Source organism: Siphateles boraxobius, unplaced genomic scaffold (assembly GCF_051911475.1).
Source record: "Siphateles boraxobius isolate OS27281-9 unplaced genomic scaffold, OSU_SipBor_1 130, whole genome shotgun sequence".
Taxonomy (NCBI): domain Eukaryota; kingdom Metazoa; phylum Chordata; class Actinopteri; order Cypriniformes; family Leuciscidae; genus Siphateles; species Siphateles boraxobius.
Window position 1 is genome coordinate 21189725 of NW_027508734.1, and position 17806 is coordinate 21207530.

Below are 17806 nucleotides of genomic sequence, written 5' to 3' on the forward strand. Positions count from 1 at the left end.
TTTTCATGATTCTATAAATTCTTTATTTATATTCATTTTACTAATGTAAAATGCTAGATTTATAAATTACAATGAAATTTAAATGATACATAACTGCATCCACTGTGAAGAGAATCACTGAATTCCTGTGACTGCTGTACCTGAGACATATAGTGAGGTTACTCTCAAAACTAGCTGAATTAAACAAATGTGTTGAAGTGACTATAGCAAGGCAATAATCAGATGTGGGTATGGAAGTTGATCTCATGGGTTCTGGTCATTCTGGTCACATTTTAACATGACTTTAACCCCAAGACCCTGACGGGTGGTCTCAAAGGCCTGCACAGCCTGCTCCAGCGGGAAACGGTGGGTGACCAGGGGTTTGACGTTCACCTTCTTAGACGCCAACATAGAAATGGCTACCGGCCAGCTGGAAAAACGTTATTGTTTTTACGTATCATAGGTAAAAGGGTGCAAAACAGTAAAATCTACCCAAAAATGTTTTATAGATATATTTTGATCTACATTATACTCAAACCATTGATACAGTCATAAGTAAATCTCTAACCTTAGTGATTCTACTTACGTATTGCAGTAACGGAATACACCTCTGATGTCAACTTCTCTGATTGCTGCATTGAGAAGAGGTATGGTGGTCATCTCAGCACCAAGCCCAACCAACACCACCACGCCTCCTGAACGGGTAGCCTAGGCAAATAATCATTTTAGCATGTCTAAACACTCAAACAAATACGAAAGCAAAATGGAGTTTTCCAATAATGTGAAAGCAGTGTGACTTTATTTTTTGTAATCAAACTTACATAGATGGCTGTTTGAATGCTGTTCTGGACTCCAGTGCATTCAATGCTGATTTGAGGCATGCAACCCAGCATTCCCTCCACTTTCTTGGCCAGGTCCTGAGGTGTATCCTCTTTTTTCACAAGAAGCAGGAAGTCTGCTCCGATCTCTTTAGCTTTGGCAAGCCGATCAGAGGACAAGTCTACAAATACAGATTAAAAATGTATTTTATATGGACAATTTATACATATTATTACTTTTTATAAATAGTGATACATTACCACTTATTATTACTTGTGAAGCACCCATGGCTTTGGCCGCCAACAAAGAAACTAGTCCAATTGGTCCTATGTTGATAAACACACACACACACACACACACACACACACACACACACACACACACACACACACACACACACACACACACACACACACACACACACACACACACACACACACACACACACACACACACACTCTTTGTTTGTAACCAGTCACATTTCAAAAGTCATATTACAAAGATAACATTTCTAAAATGTTTCTGTGATATTAGATTAATAAGCAACAATTATTTTACAGTGCTGACACACTATAAAAGTGGCAAAGCCCCAGAAGTCAGAGGTCATTACATTGATTGACAAGTTAATATGTAACAGTTGCATAAATATGTGCAATCATTTGAGATGACTGACCTGCACCACAGACAAACACTGAGCTTCCAAGAGTGACTCCTGCCCTCCTGCAGGCATGAATGCCCACTGACAGGGGCTCAATCAGGGCTCCCTCCTCATAAGTCACATTATCGGGAAGTCTGGATGCACACAGCCATATATATGATTATTACGCATAGAATTAAAGGACCATGGATTTCTAATTCGTCCAGTAATAGTGATCTGACTTGTAGCAGAAGCTAGCGTTGTGTTTGTAGTATCTACACAGGTTTCCATCATCTGGAGGAGTGGCACAGAAGAATATGCTGGGAGAGAGGTTGTAGTGTCCAGATTTAAAGAACTCATCTACTTCACGAGGAACTCCAGGCTCAACTGCAACTCTGTCTCCTGGTTACAAAAATGAAAGACAAACTTAATCCAAGTTTAATTGTTATATCCCCAGTTTTACAGACAAGGTTTAAGCTAGTCCCAGATTAAAATGCATGTTTGAGCTGTTTTACTGAAAGCAACTTACAATGACATAATTTAGAATATGTCAGTGCCATTGTTTGTCTCAAAATGCACACCAGTAATGTGTTTATTTTTCTAATGCATGTTTATAAAAGCTACTTAAATGCCCTTATTGAACTAAAACCTTATCCTGGCTTAATCTACGCCCTGTATGTGAAACTAGGCCATTATATCACAAACTGAGGAATATCCAGACCTGCTTTGAGGTGAGTCACAGCAGATCCCACTTTCACCACACAACCAGAGGCTTCATGTCCTAGAATCATGGGCTGTTTCAACACATAGTCCCCAATGCGCCCGTTCTGCCAATAATGGACATCTGATCCACAAATGCCCACAGAGTGCATCTGAAGTAACACGTCTTCAATAGAGAAGCCCGAGAAATGAATAAATAATGCTACAATGTTTATCACCAATGCAAAGCATTTAGAAATATTGCTTATTCACAAATCTATACCATTTGGTCCTGGCTCCGGGATCGGACGCTGTTCCTGTAAAAGATACAGAGAAGTTTGCTCTTATTAATTGCAAATGCAATCAGAGTTCAAGGGTTGCAAGATCCTCACTAAAACGCATGAAATGTCATACCAGTCTGAGATCTCCTTTAGAGTGCAGGACTACGGAGAGGTTGTCTTTATCCATTTTATTCTCGTATAAACGTTCAGAAGAACGGATCAACTTACGACAACGCGTGTTCTGACAGTTCATTAACTTATTATTTGACTCCTGTACGGATCATGCACCCTTTCACTCAAACGCGCAACGACGCACATAGATTATATAGGCCTACATAAGATCCTTATAGCTGCAGTTTTAGTGAGTAGCCACAGAGTGCAGTCTGGACGATGGGGCGGGGCGACAGCTTTATATGGGGCGACACGTGTCGCTCCGCCCACACCCGATTTTATTGGTTTATAATACAGCAATCTTAAGCCCCTTTCACACAGCGCGTTGATCCCGGAAAATTGCCGGGAAATTGCCAGAACGCATTCTGTGTGAACACAGACATCATATAGACATAGGCGGCCTTACCTATGTTTAACCCGTTTCAATTGAAACGGGCCCCGCCCTCCAAGGGGGCCCCCAAAACACCGGCAAAAATCCCATTCATTTTCTCCATAGGATATTGATTTCAGCCATAATGTCTAAACCATCCGAGGTAGACTGACCACAAGCTACGAGATAGTGAAACGAAAGTTTCTGCTCCTATAAAAACCACAAGTCAGTATGAAATCAAACTTGTTTTAAGAAAAACGTGTTTTATTTGCTATCTTCTGGAGAAATACTATTTTACTGTCTATGGAAATACTACACTACCCTCAATCCTAAGCATAACACTGAGGTCTCTGATTGGTCGAACTCGCGGTTACCATGGATAACCGCTTTAGCTCGTTTACCTCCCCGAAAACGGCTTAAGTGATCTGAAGCATAATAGCGGTAGTTTATTAGTTTATAAATTTGCCTTTTTTGCCGTTAAGTTAAAATGTTATTTTGAGCAGGAAAATAATTTTAAGAGGAAAATTAAACGTAGACTACATGCCAGTGGTGCTGAAAAACGAAAAAGATATTGGACAACAAAAGAAACGCTTTATTCAGTCTACCAAAAGTGACCTCTTTCTTTGGTCCAGGCGAGATTACAAAATCGCTGGACAAAGATGAACTTATCAGGGCATTCTCAGCACTCAAACACAGAAGGGTGGATTTCTAAAAAGGGCTCAGGTGAAATTTACGCCCGCCGCCCGGTGAGCTCAGCTGTCCACGGACGCGGAGCCCATCATTGCTTTTATGTTCGGTTCAGTCAGTGTCAGTCAGACACGTTTTCTTCTTTGCTTTTGTTAATTTAAGTTGAGGGGATGTTTGAGCTGTTTATTTTATGTCAGCCAGGACAGCTGAAAATATAGCGCGCGCTAATCAAATTGTTTGTCCGTGAAAGGGCGGGGCTTATTCCAACGTAAAACGCTGTATACTTTTTTTTTATTTTAATCAAATAAGGATGGATAACTTCTATGTTGAGCTGCCTGTTCTTGAAGCTGAAAGTGCACGTAATAAAATAATATACCATTGATGCAAACCAACAGGAATCCTTGCTTTTTCTGCTCTATTATGTTTATGTTTTATATGAGTAGGGCCCCATATTAGTTATTGAAACGGGCCCCCTGTTGTGCCGAATTTTGACTCCCTGCCAAATTATTACCCCCCTCGTTGAAATATCTGATTGCCTAATCCTAACCCCACCCCTAATCCTAACCCCTCCCCCACAACTAATCCTAAACCTACCATACTAGGGGGGTAATAATTTGGCGGGGGTCAGAATTCGGCACAACACCTGAAAATCACTGGCAGTGTAATGAACCAAAATCAAACGAACCCGGGACAAATCCCGGGTCACTTTATCCGTGTATTTTCCGGAATCTCTGTGTGAAAAGGGGCTTATTGGCATAGACGCTTGAGGCATGAGCATCCGTATTCCTTTATGTACGAGTTTATGAATTATCTACGATGCTTTTTGGCTGTAGGCCCGTAGCCATGGCGATTTCAGTAACGATCAATAGGATAATGTTTTGATGAACTTTACCAATCAAGTTAGATGAAGTTACTGTCAAAATGTAGTCGCAATTCACATCGTTTCAAAGCAGCTTACAAAAAGTCATATTGTAAGCTTTAATATTGAGCAGTTTTATGGCTTGGCGATATCACAAAATATGTTGCTGATAAATAATAAACTGTTTGAGATTTAGCCTATAGCTATACTATATAATTTACCCTGCAGATTAGTCAGTGCCACTTCTGGTGGGCAATGAGCATGACTGCATTAAATTATTGGCATATCAAAGGAGAGATAATTTCTATGTGGGCTGATTTAGACAATATTTTTCCGTTTGCTTCTTCGTTTTTCCATTAGGCTCAGTGAATTAACACAAACTCGGGATTTTACACAAATTATGATAATTCTCTGTATTTCAGTAAAACAAAGGATAAATCCGAAAGTGTTTTTTTATTTTATTTTAAAGCAAAACCACGGTAACAAATAAGACAGGCTACCAAATAGCAAGACCTGGCCATTGGTTTATGTGCGTACAATGGGAATAAAATCCGTGCAGCGCTGCAATGTGAAAATAAATGTTAATTTTTTTATTATTATTATTTTTATTTTTTACTAAAACAGATGTTATGTCGATCTATAGCAAATATTATAATGTAGGCTATGTGCTCAAGAGCGTATTAAAGCAATTGGCCTACATGTTCATATCACTTCTCTCCTTGTTTTATTTATTTTATTATAGCCTATTATAATTGCACAGATTTATAGCAGTGGGCTTTTTTATGGTTATGCAGCTAGCCTATTTGAGTGTTAATATTTGTAACCATTTTTATCCCGTAGCCTACATGAACATGAACACGCAATGCGATGGTGGATGAATAAACAATTGGATTTTTAATATACTTGATGTCACAGTCACAGATAGACAGTCGTACATAACCGGTTGACACTTATTAGAAAACATGAATCTTTAAAAACTATAACATAGGGCTTTACAGAACCAATAGGCCCTCATATTGTACGAATAGGTAAACAACCAGGAAACGTGTTTGCCATTAAACATTTTATTTGCACTTTGTACCAAATAATGCAAGAATTGGAAAACAAGTCTCGTTAAAAAAATGCAAACCAAAAACGGTCATGCTTTAGAATTTAAAATCAGCTGCTTACATTATTACAGTGAATTATCATCATTTGCGTAAAATCCCGAGTTTGTGCTGATCCACCGATCCTGATAGAAATATGAAGAAGCCAAGAGAATGACGCGCTAATCTAATGTAAAACATCTCCGTGAACTACAAGTATCGTCAACAAGCGTTCGTTTTAAACAATAACTTAATCAATACTGTGTCTTAAGTATTATAAAGTATTAGCCAATAGATATTAAAAAAATTACCATGGTAAACTGATAATAAGATACGATTAAAGTTAGCATTTAATATTTCTTTGATACGACCAAATCAATCACAAAATCGGACATAAAAGCATGCGCATGCTCAGACCTGAATCGTCTACACCAATAAGATTGAGGTATTATAAACCAATTAAATTGGGGGTGGGCGGAGCGACACGTGTCGCCATATTGGAACGGTCAACGCCGGTCAAATAGAAAGTTGACAATGCGCCGTCTGTAAACAGTACATACGCATGTATGAACAGACTTCAGCAGATGATTTAGCAAAACTAACACAATACAGCAAAAGGAAGGCGTCAGCTAACACAGCACTATTTAAGTTACCATAGCACACATAAACCCTGTAATATTGAGTTACTACATATACAAACACAAACGAACACATTTTTACCTGTAAAAGGTTGTCCCATTTCTTCGGGAATTTAAATCTTGGTGGTTTTGACAACTAGCATCTGCGCAATGTTGTCGCGTCGTTGATTCTTACTGTGAGCGAAGACACGCTGACCGTTCCAAGATGGCCGACGCGCCGACGTGTCTGGAGCGGTCGAATGTTGTGTCTACGTAAATATATCTATGCCTCTTAGGGCCATCCCACTTCTTCCTGTTTTCTCAGCAGGTCATTCAATAACATCAAAACTGCGCGCTCAGAGTTCAGTCTGCACAAAAAACATGGAGAGGAAAAACTAGTTTCTGCATTTTAACATTGTTTTTTAAAATGTAAATAAATACAAATTAACTATAGAAATATGGACAGATCTTCCCCGACGTTTCTTGCGCTAATTTTTGTATCTCACCAGTTATTTCCATTCAGTCCCATTTTCAGAAATGCCGGAAGTTGTCTGTTACTATGGCGATGCGTCTTTGTTCAGTACCGCTGTGGTGAAGAGATGAGTCCCACCGAAGAGAAGGGTCCAAGCTAAGGACCCCATTAGTATGCCATAGCCTATGTGTTTTTGTTAAATGAAACAAAATGAACGGAGATGATATGGTACTGGACTGTATCAACAAACATCAGGAGAGTCTGAACATGAGTCACCGGGGTCTAGTTGTTTTGCCACCGGGCGTTTCGAGACTCGTTAACTTGAAAAAACTATTTCTGAACAACAATCAGCTCATTTTACCACCAGACGAGGTAATTTATGCCATTTATCCCCAAACTTATGTGCGGCGTTTTACAAAGTAGCTAACGTTACTTGCTAAGTGAATGAATTCGGTGCATATATCATATAATAATAATAATAATAATGCAAGCAGAAATAATGTCTAAAGTGTCTATCCCCTGTTAGATTCTGCACCTGGAAAAGCTTGAAGAACTGACACTGGATAGAAACCAGCTGACCGTTCTTCCTAGCAACATTGGATCACTGAAACACCTGACTTACCTGGGAGTAAACCACAACCCATTATCTGTTCTCCCAGAAGAAGTAGGGGACCTGAGAGAACTGAGAGAGCTCTGGGCTGTTGGATGTGGTCTCATCTCCATACCATTATCTATTGGGAAACTCAGCAAGTTACAGAAACTTGGGCTCCATAATAATAACATTACACACCTGCCTTCAAAATTTGGGGCCCTCAACAGTTTGCAGTGGTTAAACTTAGCTGACAATAAACTTCAAGACCTCCCAGAAGAGGTGAATCACTTGCAGTCTCTGGTCTTCATGAATCTGGACAAGAACTGCTTTACACACATCCCTACTGAACTAACAGGTTAGAAACTTTAGACAGCTCTAAAGTTAAAACAGCTCTATAATGTATTCCTATACAGTAAAAACAGTTTCAAGAGGACAACTGGAGACAATTTAATACAAGTAGCAACTGCACATTTGATCTGTTGCTTTGCTCTTATTACATAGATTGTTAACATTTACCCCCGGTTTCACAGACAAGGCTTAAGACTAGTCCAGACTAAAATACATGTTTGAGCTGTCTTAACTGAAAGCAACTTGCACTAACACATTTTAAAATATGTCAGAGCAATTCTTTTGTCTCAAGATGCACACCGTAATGTTTTTTTTTTCGAGGGCACGTTTATAAAAGCTACTTAAATGCACTAATTGATCTAAGAACTAATCCTGGCTTAATCTAAACCCTGTCTGTGAAACCAGGCTTTAGGACTAATAGTTACTCTTTTACTCTTGTTATTATCGGTAATGGTTATTAGGTGTAAATCCCTGTTTTCTGTCTGTTTCCAGACATGGCAAATCTGCAGATCCTGTCTGTTAAATTCAACAGCATCAGATCACTGGAGGATTACTTAATCCCTGGTTTCAGCAGACTTATAAAATTTGACCTTAGAGAAAATCCTTTAATGGATAGACCACCTCACTGGAAGGTAATTAACCATCAATAGAAAATAATCAGACACACACTTTGTTTCAAATATATACACTTTTATTTTGTAATATTACTATTGCTATTTATCTATAACCTATGTCAAATTACCTCTATTCATGTACAGGGACTGGATTTCATATTGCTGGGAAAAGTGTGATTTACTGAAGAAGAAGTTTAATATGAGATGAGCAGAAACTGAGAATGAACATCCAGTTGCATTAAATGCTTTTGTCAGTGAAACATATAAAGAACAAAGAAGTGGATTTATACGAGGCACGTTATATTACATTTCTTTGTGACGATAAGGTGGTGTCACATTATTAGATCTCGAAACATTATGGCCATGGAGGGAGGGAAGAAAATCATAAAGTTCCCCTAAATACTTCTTCATTTGGTCGATATGAGCATATCCTGAAAAAGAGACAGAACAATAAACAGTTTCTAAATGTGAGAAAATTAGTAGGGTGTCAGTTTTATCTGTTAATTAATTACCCGAGATCATGTTGTTTACAGGATACTGCCGCATCTCACAGCATGAACACACTTTGTTCGGTGATGCAACAGACTGGTAATCTTCCTGGCTAATAGATAACATGAACATGAGGTTACACCAGGATTTTATAAAGATAAAGGGCTATGATAGTGAAAGTAATATTTAGACATTAATTGTGTCTTATGTAACTGAAGAGGAACAATATGAAAAAACTACAATGAATTTATGCATTCTGCCCAAAATCTATATTAAATTCAGATATAATTAAATGTTGAGTTAATGCATACCTGTTCCTCTCTCTCACTGGTTCATCTTCAGTCTCATCGGATTGACTGTCTTCAGACATTTTGGTTGTTTTTTGTTCTTCACACATCACCTTTAATAAGAAGCTAACAAATGACAACGAAGAATAGCCGGACACATGTTTAACTACAGCTTGTTCTCTTACCTGTTCATCCGTTTCCCAAATGAACCTTCCGATTAGCACTCTCATTTCTAAAGAGAGAAATTGGAACAGTAATTATGAAATATTAAATGCAGCAACGACTCATTTCATTCTTTACATTGGATCTCGTCACTAAAAAGATTGAACATTTCACCATTCTGGATGGAGTCTGGAGGCAGTATGTAGTGGCCAATAGGCACAGATTTTACACTCTGGCGAGGTTTACATGCTGACAGGAAATTGCAGTGGAAAACTGTTGCCCTGTTCTTTATATAGTCCTCACTGTGATATATCCTAAAAAAGAAGAAGAGAGAAATCAGGTAAAACTTGTTTTTCATGCATTTCGGGGGATTTAGGGTACAGTAGATTTGGATTAAATGTCATTCTATAGACTGGTTTCTTTGCCACAGATTCGAGGGATTACCACTTTTCTTTGCATTAAATTAAAAATACACAATACATACATATTCTTTTACTTTTAAACTTCTTTAGAGTTACCCTAAGACAAGATTTCCACAGTCAACTAAATAGACCTTTTAGTGTCTTCAGAAGAGGCATCATTACTGAAGAGGTAATCTGCTGTTTTCCAGGAAGAAAGAGCTCCCCCTTCAGAAACTAAAAGAATATAGACAAGTATATAATGTACTCATATTTCAGGTAAAAAACCTGATGACTTAGATCAGATTAACAAAACATTAATAGATTCGTTCATTCTTTAATTGAGTTATTTTAGAAGCATATAACCATATACTCATCTCTCTCACCCCAGAATCTGGTTAGCCCCTTTCCAACACTGCTGGAAAACCATGCCGTTTTGTCTTTAAACATACTTATGAGGAGGTGTTTGTCTCTTCAGTTCGCACAGAAGGTAACTTAATCGAAGGCCTTGTTGCAATATTAATCCTTCTTCAGACGTCGAATGTGTGTGACGGCGTTCAAATTAAAATCATTAAAGTTTTCCTGAACCAAACAAGTGGATAGTAAAGTAGAAAAGTTCTGAAAAATGAACAGGAAGAAAAAGAAAAAAAAACGTTCATAACCTATAACGGACAAGCGTTAAATAGCTACCACATCCCCTCAGGCCTTAACGAGCAATTTTCGAATCGTCTTTTGCTTTGTTATTGAATCGGATCTTTTCACTGAATCTGTTCACAAAAACCGGTCTGAGCGCTTATTGAATCAACAGATCCAGTCCCGAAAGCCAACTCAATCTGACATGTCCGATTTGTAATGAGAGGAGAAGAGACGACAGAGCATTTAATGTGAGCCGAGGATATGACTGCTGTTTGAAGGAAGGATTAAAGGCGAACTTGAATAGGCAATAGCCAATAAATATATATTTTAGGGGAACGTCAGGGACCAATCGATGACGTAGTTACAATGTGACGTAAAAGAATCATTGAATCGTTTTTTAATTGGTTAAACGAAACTGATTCGCGCGAGTTTCTGAGTCGGGTTTCCCATCACTAAAGAATGACTTTTGACGAAATATTGAAGAAGTACTCATATTATTACCATTGATAGTTTATTGCAACAATTACATATTATTATTATTATTATTATTATTATTATTATTATTATTATTATTATTATTATTATTATTAGCCTATTATTATTATTATCACCACCACCACTACTAGGCTACTACTATTGTTGTAAAAAAAATAGTCCTCTCAGTTTTTAGGCTTTAAGTATTTTTAAATGAAAAATTCTAATAAAATATTGTCGTCTTGATAGGAGCTTGCAGGAGACTCCTCCTAGGTTATTATTAGTTATTATAGATATAAACTATGATTAGTTACTATGAGAGAATGCTAAACCAGTTTAGTACACGCTCTTGTCCACTAGATGGTAGTAGAACGGCGTAATTCATGAGGATGGAATCCGTGCCGTGAGTGCTCACTGCTCAGGCCTGTTAACTAGAAGGACTAGCAGCAATAATCCTGCCCTCCAAAAAATTTATCAACCGGAGCTAATTCAATTTAACGGTTAAAACTGTTGATCAAGTGTCAGGAATTATTGACCGTGTTCGGCTGTGCAGGCTGGTACTTAATTACATGCCAACTATGTTTTAGGTAAGCTGAGTTTGTTGTTATTTCCCCACATGTCTGTTGACAGTTTATGTGGACACACATGATTTTACACTTTAATTTAATTGTGCTACGAAAGCTATACTGCTCTGTGCTGTAAATACAAATTGAGATATAGATATGCAGTTACTTTATAGCCTAATGTCTTAAAATAATTGAGACAACTTTTGATTTCTGGTGCACTATCACCATATTTTAACAAATACTCTCCACAAGGTCAGATACTGTATCTGACCTTGTGGAGAGTATTTGTTAAAATATGGTGATAGTGCACCAGAAATCAAAAGTTGTTCAAAAATGAAACATCATCACAAGATTATTTTAATCATTATCACTTACACTGAAAACAAATGCATGCTGTTCTCATTCATAAACAGGGCTTATTGATTTTGTGGTGATCTAAACATTTTTTGAGGAACACATAAGTAGTCTATACATGCTTTTGTTAGAGATATTGCGGAAGACGTGTCTGTCATTCTATGCTTTATATCAACATGAGGTTTGCCCACAGGTCAGTAATTTATGTGCTGCTGTTGGCACCCACTGAAGCTAAATTGCTTCCTGTTTTAGTGGACAGTACTGTCATGTAGTCTTGTGTTTTATGTCTCCAGGAGGCCATTAAAAAAGACAACTGTATAGTTGAAGGATAGTGTGTTATTTGCTGGGTATTTGTTGATTCCTGCTGAGATGAGATGCCTATGTCACAAAGGTTACGATAGGGTAAAACAACACAACATTATTATCTTACTGAAAACTACAATGCATTATAGCATCTATGTTTAAGCCAGTTAGAGTGTTGCTGCTTTTAATACTATATTATTCTCAACTTTTCATAAGTGTGTATAGTGTTAACAATCAAAAGCTTGCTTGTTTTATCAAAGCAGCCATAGGTTGACCTATGTTATTAGGTCTGGAGTTATTATTCCGAATGTTATTCCATGGGTTTCACATGAGATATTTTACATTTCACATGAGATCTCATGGGTTTCACTTGTGATTAAATGTTTCACATGGGAATTTTACGTGTCACATGTAAGCTCATGGATTTCACATGGGAATTTTACATTTCACAAATGATACAGGTTTCACATGGGAATTTTACATTTCACAAGTGATACAGGTTTCACATGGGAATTTTACATTTCACAAGTGATACAGGTTTCACATGGGAATTTTACATTTCACAAGTGATACAGGTTTCACATGGGAATTTTACATTTCACAAGTGATACAGGTTTCACATGGGAATTTTACATTTCACATGTAAGCTCATGTGTTTCATGTGTAAATGTTCCAAAAGCACACATTTCCCATGTGTAAAACACATGTGAAACACATATTTCAAATGTGCTTTTAACATGTTTACATGTTAAATTTCATATGTGCAAAATCACATGAGCATGTGGTCACGTGACCACATGAATTTTTGCACATGTGAAGTCCATGTGTTTTTTCTGTAAGGGTCACTAAGCTATATGATACTACACTCTAGAACCATTTTGAGTTCCCTTTCAGTGAACAGTTATTAAAATAATTTTTTTTTTCTTATTGTGAAGAACATAAAAAAAAATGAAATAATTTTTTCCCCACTATTAAAAGCCTTGTGTAGAATGGAAAGGTTCCATGGATTCATGGAACCACAGATGCCAATAAAGAACCATTATTTTTAAGATTGTACATATCCTAAATATTTGGAGAAAAATCCACTGCTGGTTGTATATGGTATTATAAGGACGGAGTCAATTATTTGTTTGTTGCATTTGTAGTTTTGCATATTTTTGATTTTACTCTGAATACTGCCCCTAAATACAAAGCTTATAGCCTATTAGTTGTCCATACACCGTAGTAGTGAACTGTGTGTGTGTGTGTGTGTGTGTGTGTGTGTGTGTGTGTGTGTGTGTGTGTGTGTGTGTGTGTGTGTGTGTGTGTGTGTGTGTGTGTGTGTGTGTGTGTGTGTGTGTGTGTGTGTGTGTGTGTGTGTGAGCGCGTATATACTCAAAAGTTTAGGGTCGTAAGACATAGTATGTTTAAAGAAGTCTCATACTATCACAGCAATTTTATATCCTGCAAAATGTGTTAGATTAAACATTAAATCAGGCAAAGGACAAACTATCACAATTATATCTGCATTATATGGTTCAATGCTCATGTTTGTGATAACACAACATTTCCATAATCTGCATTATTTATAGAGAGAGAACATTATCTTGTGCTTTCTATTATCAGATAGAGCAGACCGTGTAGGTTTTTCTTCATAGTTTGGATGTATTTACGGATATTTTTTATATAGTGACATTGCATTATAGCTTAATGTAGCCGTTTTAAACTAAGGCATAAGAGAGCCATTATATAGATTTTCAAGTAGTCTATTCTTGGCTGAGAGGAGCAAACTGAAGTACAACCATCAGAGAGGACCAAGACATCAAAGCAAAACTACTTTATTTTCTTTCATTGACTAACAGCACCCTGACAGCAAAATCTAAAATTAGAGAGCGGAAGATATGCTAAAATATAACTTCATCACCCTGGTACACAGCTTTGTTGAAGCTGTGGAGGTTTTGAATGAGTAACAAACCTTTAAAAGCGGTACAAAGAACCTTTTGCTGAGACTATGCATAAAACATTACTAGCATATACAACTGGAGAGACAGAGAGATTTACAGATGTGCTGAATTTAAACAGAATTCAGCCTGCAGGATATGACAGCTATGTTTCCTCTCATGTTGTTTATATGGAGAGATGAACATTTGAAGATCCCAGAATAATAAATGTTGTTGTTATGAATGTAGTGATTGCTACAAAGGTTATATCATTGATGGATCTCATAATGTTCTCTACTTCTTTTTTGTTTTTGTTTTTTTGTTGGATTAAGCAAGTCATTATTATAACATGTTTTTTCCAGTGATAAATACTGCACATGATGTTACGTACAGTAGATTAAAAAAGGAAAACATGCACTACCATAGTAGGATCATAATACATATTCTGATTGGGGTATCTAACATTATTTTCTTGGCATCTGACAATAGCATTGAGGATCATATAGAATAGACAGGTCAAGGTGAGGTCTGGAGTGACAATTGTATAACTCAAACATGGCTAAATAGATGGCCTTGAGGATTCGTCATCATATACATTTTTAGGTGAGACCGCAATAACCTGTTTATATTCCAACATTCATCATTTACATTTTTTTTTTCATCAGATACAAACAATTTATCAGAACAGCCCCTCAAAACGAATGATGAAATTCTGGCCGATACTAATAAGGAGATAATTATTTTTATGTCGTGGTTGTTAACTGATAAATGGGTGATATACTGTAACTGTATCCATACTATTTTGTTAAAAAAATAACAGCAAACGTGTATTACTGTATGTGCACATGACAACTACAACAGCATGCTTGCATGGAAATATAGATCTTAGCATTTTCTATTTAATTTTAGATTAGATACAATGACCTGCACCTTAAAATAGGCAGAACAATTAAATATCCAATATTGGCAGATAAATATCCAATAATGACTGATAAAAATTAAAAATGCATTTATTTTATAAATTGAAATATATACTCACCTGCCACTTTATTAGGGACACCTGTTCCACTGCTCATCCAGATGGACTTAAAACTGAGCATCAGAATGGGCTAGAAAGGTGATTTAAGTGACTTTGAGCGTGGCATGGTTGTTGGTGCCAGACGGGCTGGTCTGAGTATTTCAGAAACTGCTGATCTACTGGGATTTTCACATTTTACAGAGAATGGTCCGAAAGTGGCAGTTCTGTGAGTGAAAATGCCTTACTGGTGCCAGAGGTCAGAGAACAGCCAGACTGGTTCGCGCTGATAGAAATGCAACAGTAACTCAAATAACCACTTGTTACAACCGAGGTCTGCAGAAGAGCATCTCTGAACACAAAACATGTTGAACCTTGAAGCAGAAGGGCTACAGCAGCAGAAGACCAAGCCGGGGGACACTCCTGTCAGCTAACAACAGGAAACTGAGGCTAATTCACAGTTCGCAGGCTTTTTTTTTTACCTAAAAATTTTACCTTTAGGGGTACAACAGTAGTCACTGGGGCAGGACCCTTAAAATGACATCGTTATACCATTTTTTTTTAACCTTTTTTATAGAAGTATTACCTTAAGCCTTAAGGTACCTATTTGTACTCTAAGATACTAATATTCAGCTTTTAGGAGTAAAAAATAAGGTAAAAATAGGTCATTTTAAGGTTACTGCCCCAGTGACAAGCTTTTGTACCCCTAAAGATAACATTTTTTCAACTTTTTGTTGTGCGCACCATAACTGGACAATAAAGGACTGGGAAAAACGTTGACTGGTCGGATGAGCCTCGATTTCTGCTGCAACATTCAGATAGTAGGTTTAGAATTTGGCGTGTAAACAAAATGAATGCATGGATCCATCCTGCCTTGTATCAATAGTTCAGGCTGGTGTTGGTGGTGTAATAGTGTGGAGGATATTATCTTGCCACACTTTGGGCCCCTTAGTACCAATTTAGCACCGTTTAAACGCCACAGCCTACCTGAGCATTGGTGCTGACCAAGTCCATCCCTTTATGACCACAGTGTACCCGATCTTCTGAGGATAGCTACTTCAAACAGGGCAACAGTTACTTCAAACGCACCATGTCACAAAGCTCAAATCATCTCAAACTGGCTTCTTAAACATGACAATGAGTTCACTAGTACAGTCCACAGATCTCAATCTAATAGAGCGCATTTGTGATGTGGTGGAAAGTAAGATTCAGGTCATGGATGTGCAGCCAAAAAATATGCAGCAACTGCGAGATACTATCATGTTAAAATGGACCAATAAGTGGCATGTGAGTATGTATGTATGTATAGATACAGTATAACAAAATTGTAGCCATGTAGTCCCTTAAATCGGTCTCCTCAAAACCACCTGATTGTTTAAGATCACATTACATGTTATTACTGTACATTACATTACTGTCCATAATATAGCCCACACATGCTTTTTGGATTGGCGGAGCCGTCCACATGGACAGATGAAAGCCGTGAGGCTGATGGGGTGTGTGGGGGATTAGTGTGCGGATGTCCTGTGAGCTCTAATTAGGCCAGTTTAGCTCTTCAGCACCAGATCCTGCTGCACTGTGACTGCTCAGTCATGAGATCCACAACCAAGATTTTTATTTTTTAATCAGCTGAGATTTTACCTTGCCTTGTTGCTTTCGTCACACGGCCTGTCGCCAGAGTGTGAGGCCAGTCTGTAAATGGCACAACCACCCCCTGCATGTGGATTTTATTGTTTGTTTGGTGTGATAAAGTAGACATTATCATTCTGTACTGGCTAGCATTTTCAGCTGAGCTTTACATGAGTAGGCTGACAGCCAATCAGCCGTTTTGTTTCAAATGTAAATGCAATGTCTCTAGCTCTGCTAATGACTTCAAAGGGCCCCTTTTCATGGCAGGTGTCTCTGGATTAAGGCAATTGCAGGATTGTTCTTCTTTTTTTCTCTCTCAGCTTCACGTTTGAAGTGTCATCATCTGCCTTCCTTTTCAGTGTAATTTTGCTTGTATCCAGCTCTTTCAGTGGAAGAGTACTAAAATAAATTTCCTTTTAAAAAAGCTTTAATTAGAGTGAGAAGATGAGTGTAATTCTAACAGATTCTCATTTATATCATAGCATTTGGTGAACGGTGGCTCAGTGAAAAGCAAGCAGTTAATATGATAATTTTAGGTCACAGATATTCTATTGTGTATTTGAAAGAAGCTTTTGCCTTCTAAAATTAATAGCTTTTTAAACTTTAGGCATTTAAATAAATTATGGTTTTAGACAATTGTACCCCAAATATGTCTGTCTGGTTTAATATTTTTGAATGAAGTCTCCTATAGATTATGCTCAACAAGGCTGCATTTGATCAACATATTTGTAATATAACAATTTAAAATCTATTCTAATATATTGAAAAAAAAAAAGTTTTCCTGTGATGTAAAGCTGAATTTTCAGTGTCATTACTCCAGTCTTCAGTGTCACATGATCCTTCAGAAATCATTCTAGCTCCTCAAGAAACATTTATGATTGTTATAAATGTTGATGATAACAGTTGTGCTGCTTAATATTTTTTGTGGAAACCATGATATTTTTTTTCAGGATTCTTTGAGGAATACACATTTATTTGAATATAGAAATCGTTTGTAACGTTAATGTCTTTAGTGACACTGTTGACCAAATTTCAATATGCTAGTTCCAATAGTTCAAAGTTCATTATTCTTTGAACCTCAAAAGATACCTCACAAAACACTCTCTAATGTTGTTAATATAGCCTAGCCTATAAAATATTTGTTTTTTATGCTATCAGCACAATATGTTGATGTTGTACATTTTAGCGTCTTCAAAATGAATTTGTACTAGAATCACACTTTATGTAAAAATACATTCAAGCAACATCACACTGGGTTTACTGTCTATAGAGTTTTACTATATGAATTTTACTGTTCTATTCACTGCTTAAAATGTTGATGTTGTATTCTGACCATTTAAGAGG

The 17806-nt window shown here is 37.2% G+C and overlaps 3 protein-coding genes across 3 annotated transcripts; 1 reads left to right on the plus strand and 2 right to left on the minus strand.

The window, feature by feature from the left end:
* Positions 1-2800, minus strand: sord (sorbitol dehydrogenase). Its single transcript, XM_077228612.1, has 9 exons — positions 2549-2800; positions 2418-2451; positions 2157-2321; positions 1678-1837; positions 1472-1590; positions 1059-1124; positions 801-979; positions 566-687; positions 1-409 (listed from the first exon to the last, which is right to left on the minus strand). Exons 1-9 carry the CDS (start codon positions 2666-2668, stop codon positions 244-246), a joined length of 1131 nt encoding a protein of 376 aa, XP_077084727.1. The 5' UTR covers positions 2669-2800; the 3' UTR covers positions 1-243.
* A 3942-nt stretch (positions 2801-6742) lies between these two features.
* Positions 6743-9029, plus strand: LOC143737335 (uncharacterized). The gene is made up of 4 exons (XM_077228613.1): positions 6743-7048; positions 7203-7623; positions 8109-8248; positions 8375-9029. The coding sequence occupies exons 1-4, from the start codon at positions 6887-6889 to the stop codon at positions 8405-8407; spliced, it is 756 nt and encodes a 251-aa protein (XP_077084728.1). The 5' UTR covers positions 6743-6886; the 3' UTR covers positions 8408-9029.
* On the minus strand, positions 8286-10420 carry terb2 (telomere repeat binding bouquet formation protein 2). The gene is made up of 7 exons (XM_077228614.1): positions 9953-10420; positions 9722-9803; positions 9343-9482; positions 9192-9238; positions 9031-9119; positions 8743-8831; positions 8286-8661 (listed from the first exon to the last, which is right to left on the minus strand). Exons 1-7 carry the CDS (start codon positions 10014-10016, stop codon positions 8534-8536), a joined length of 639 nt encoding a protein of 212 aa, XP_077084729.1. The 5' UTR covers positions 10017-10420; the 3' UTR covers positions 8286-8533.
* Between the last annotated feature and the right edge of the window lie 7386 nt (positions 10421-17806).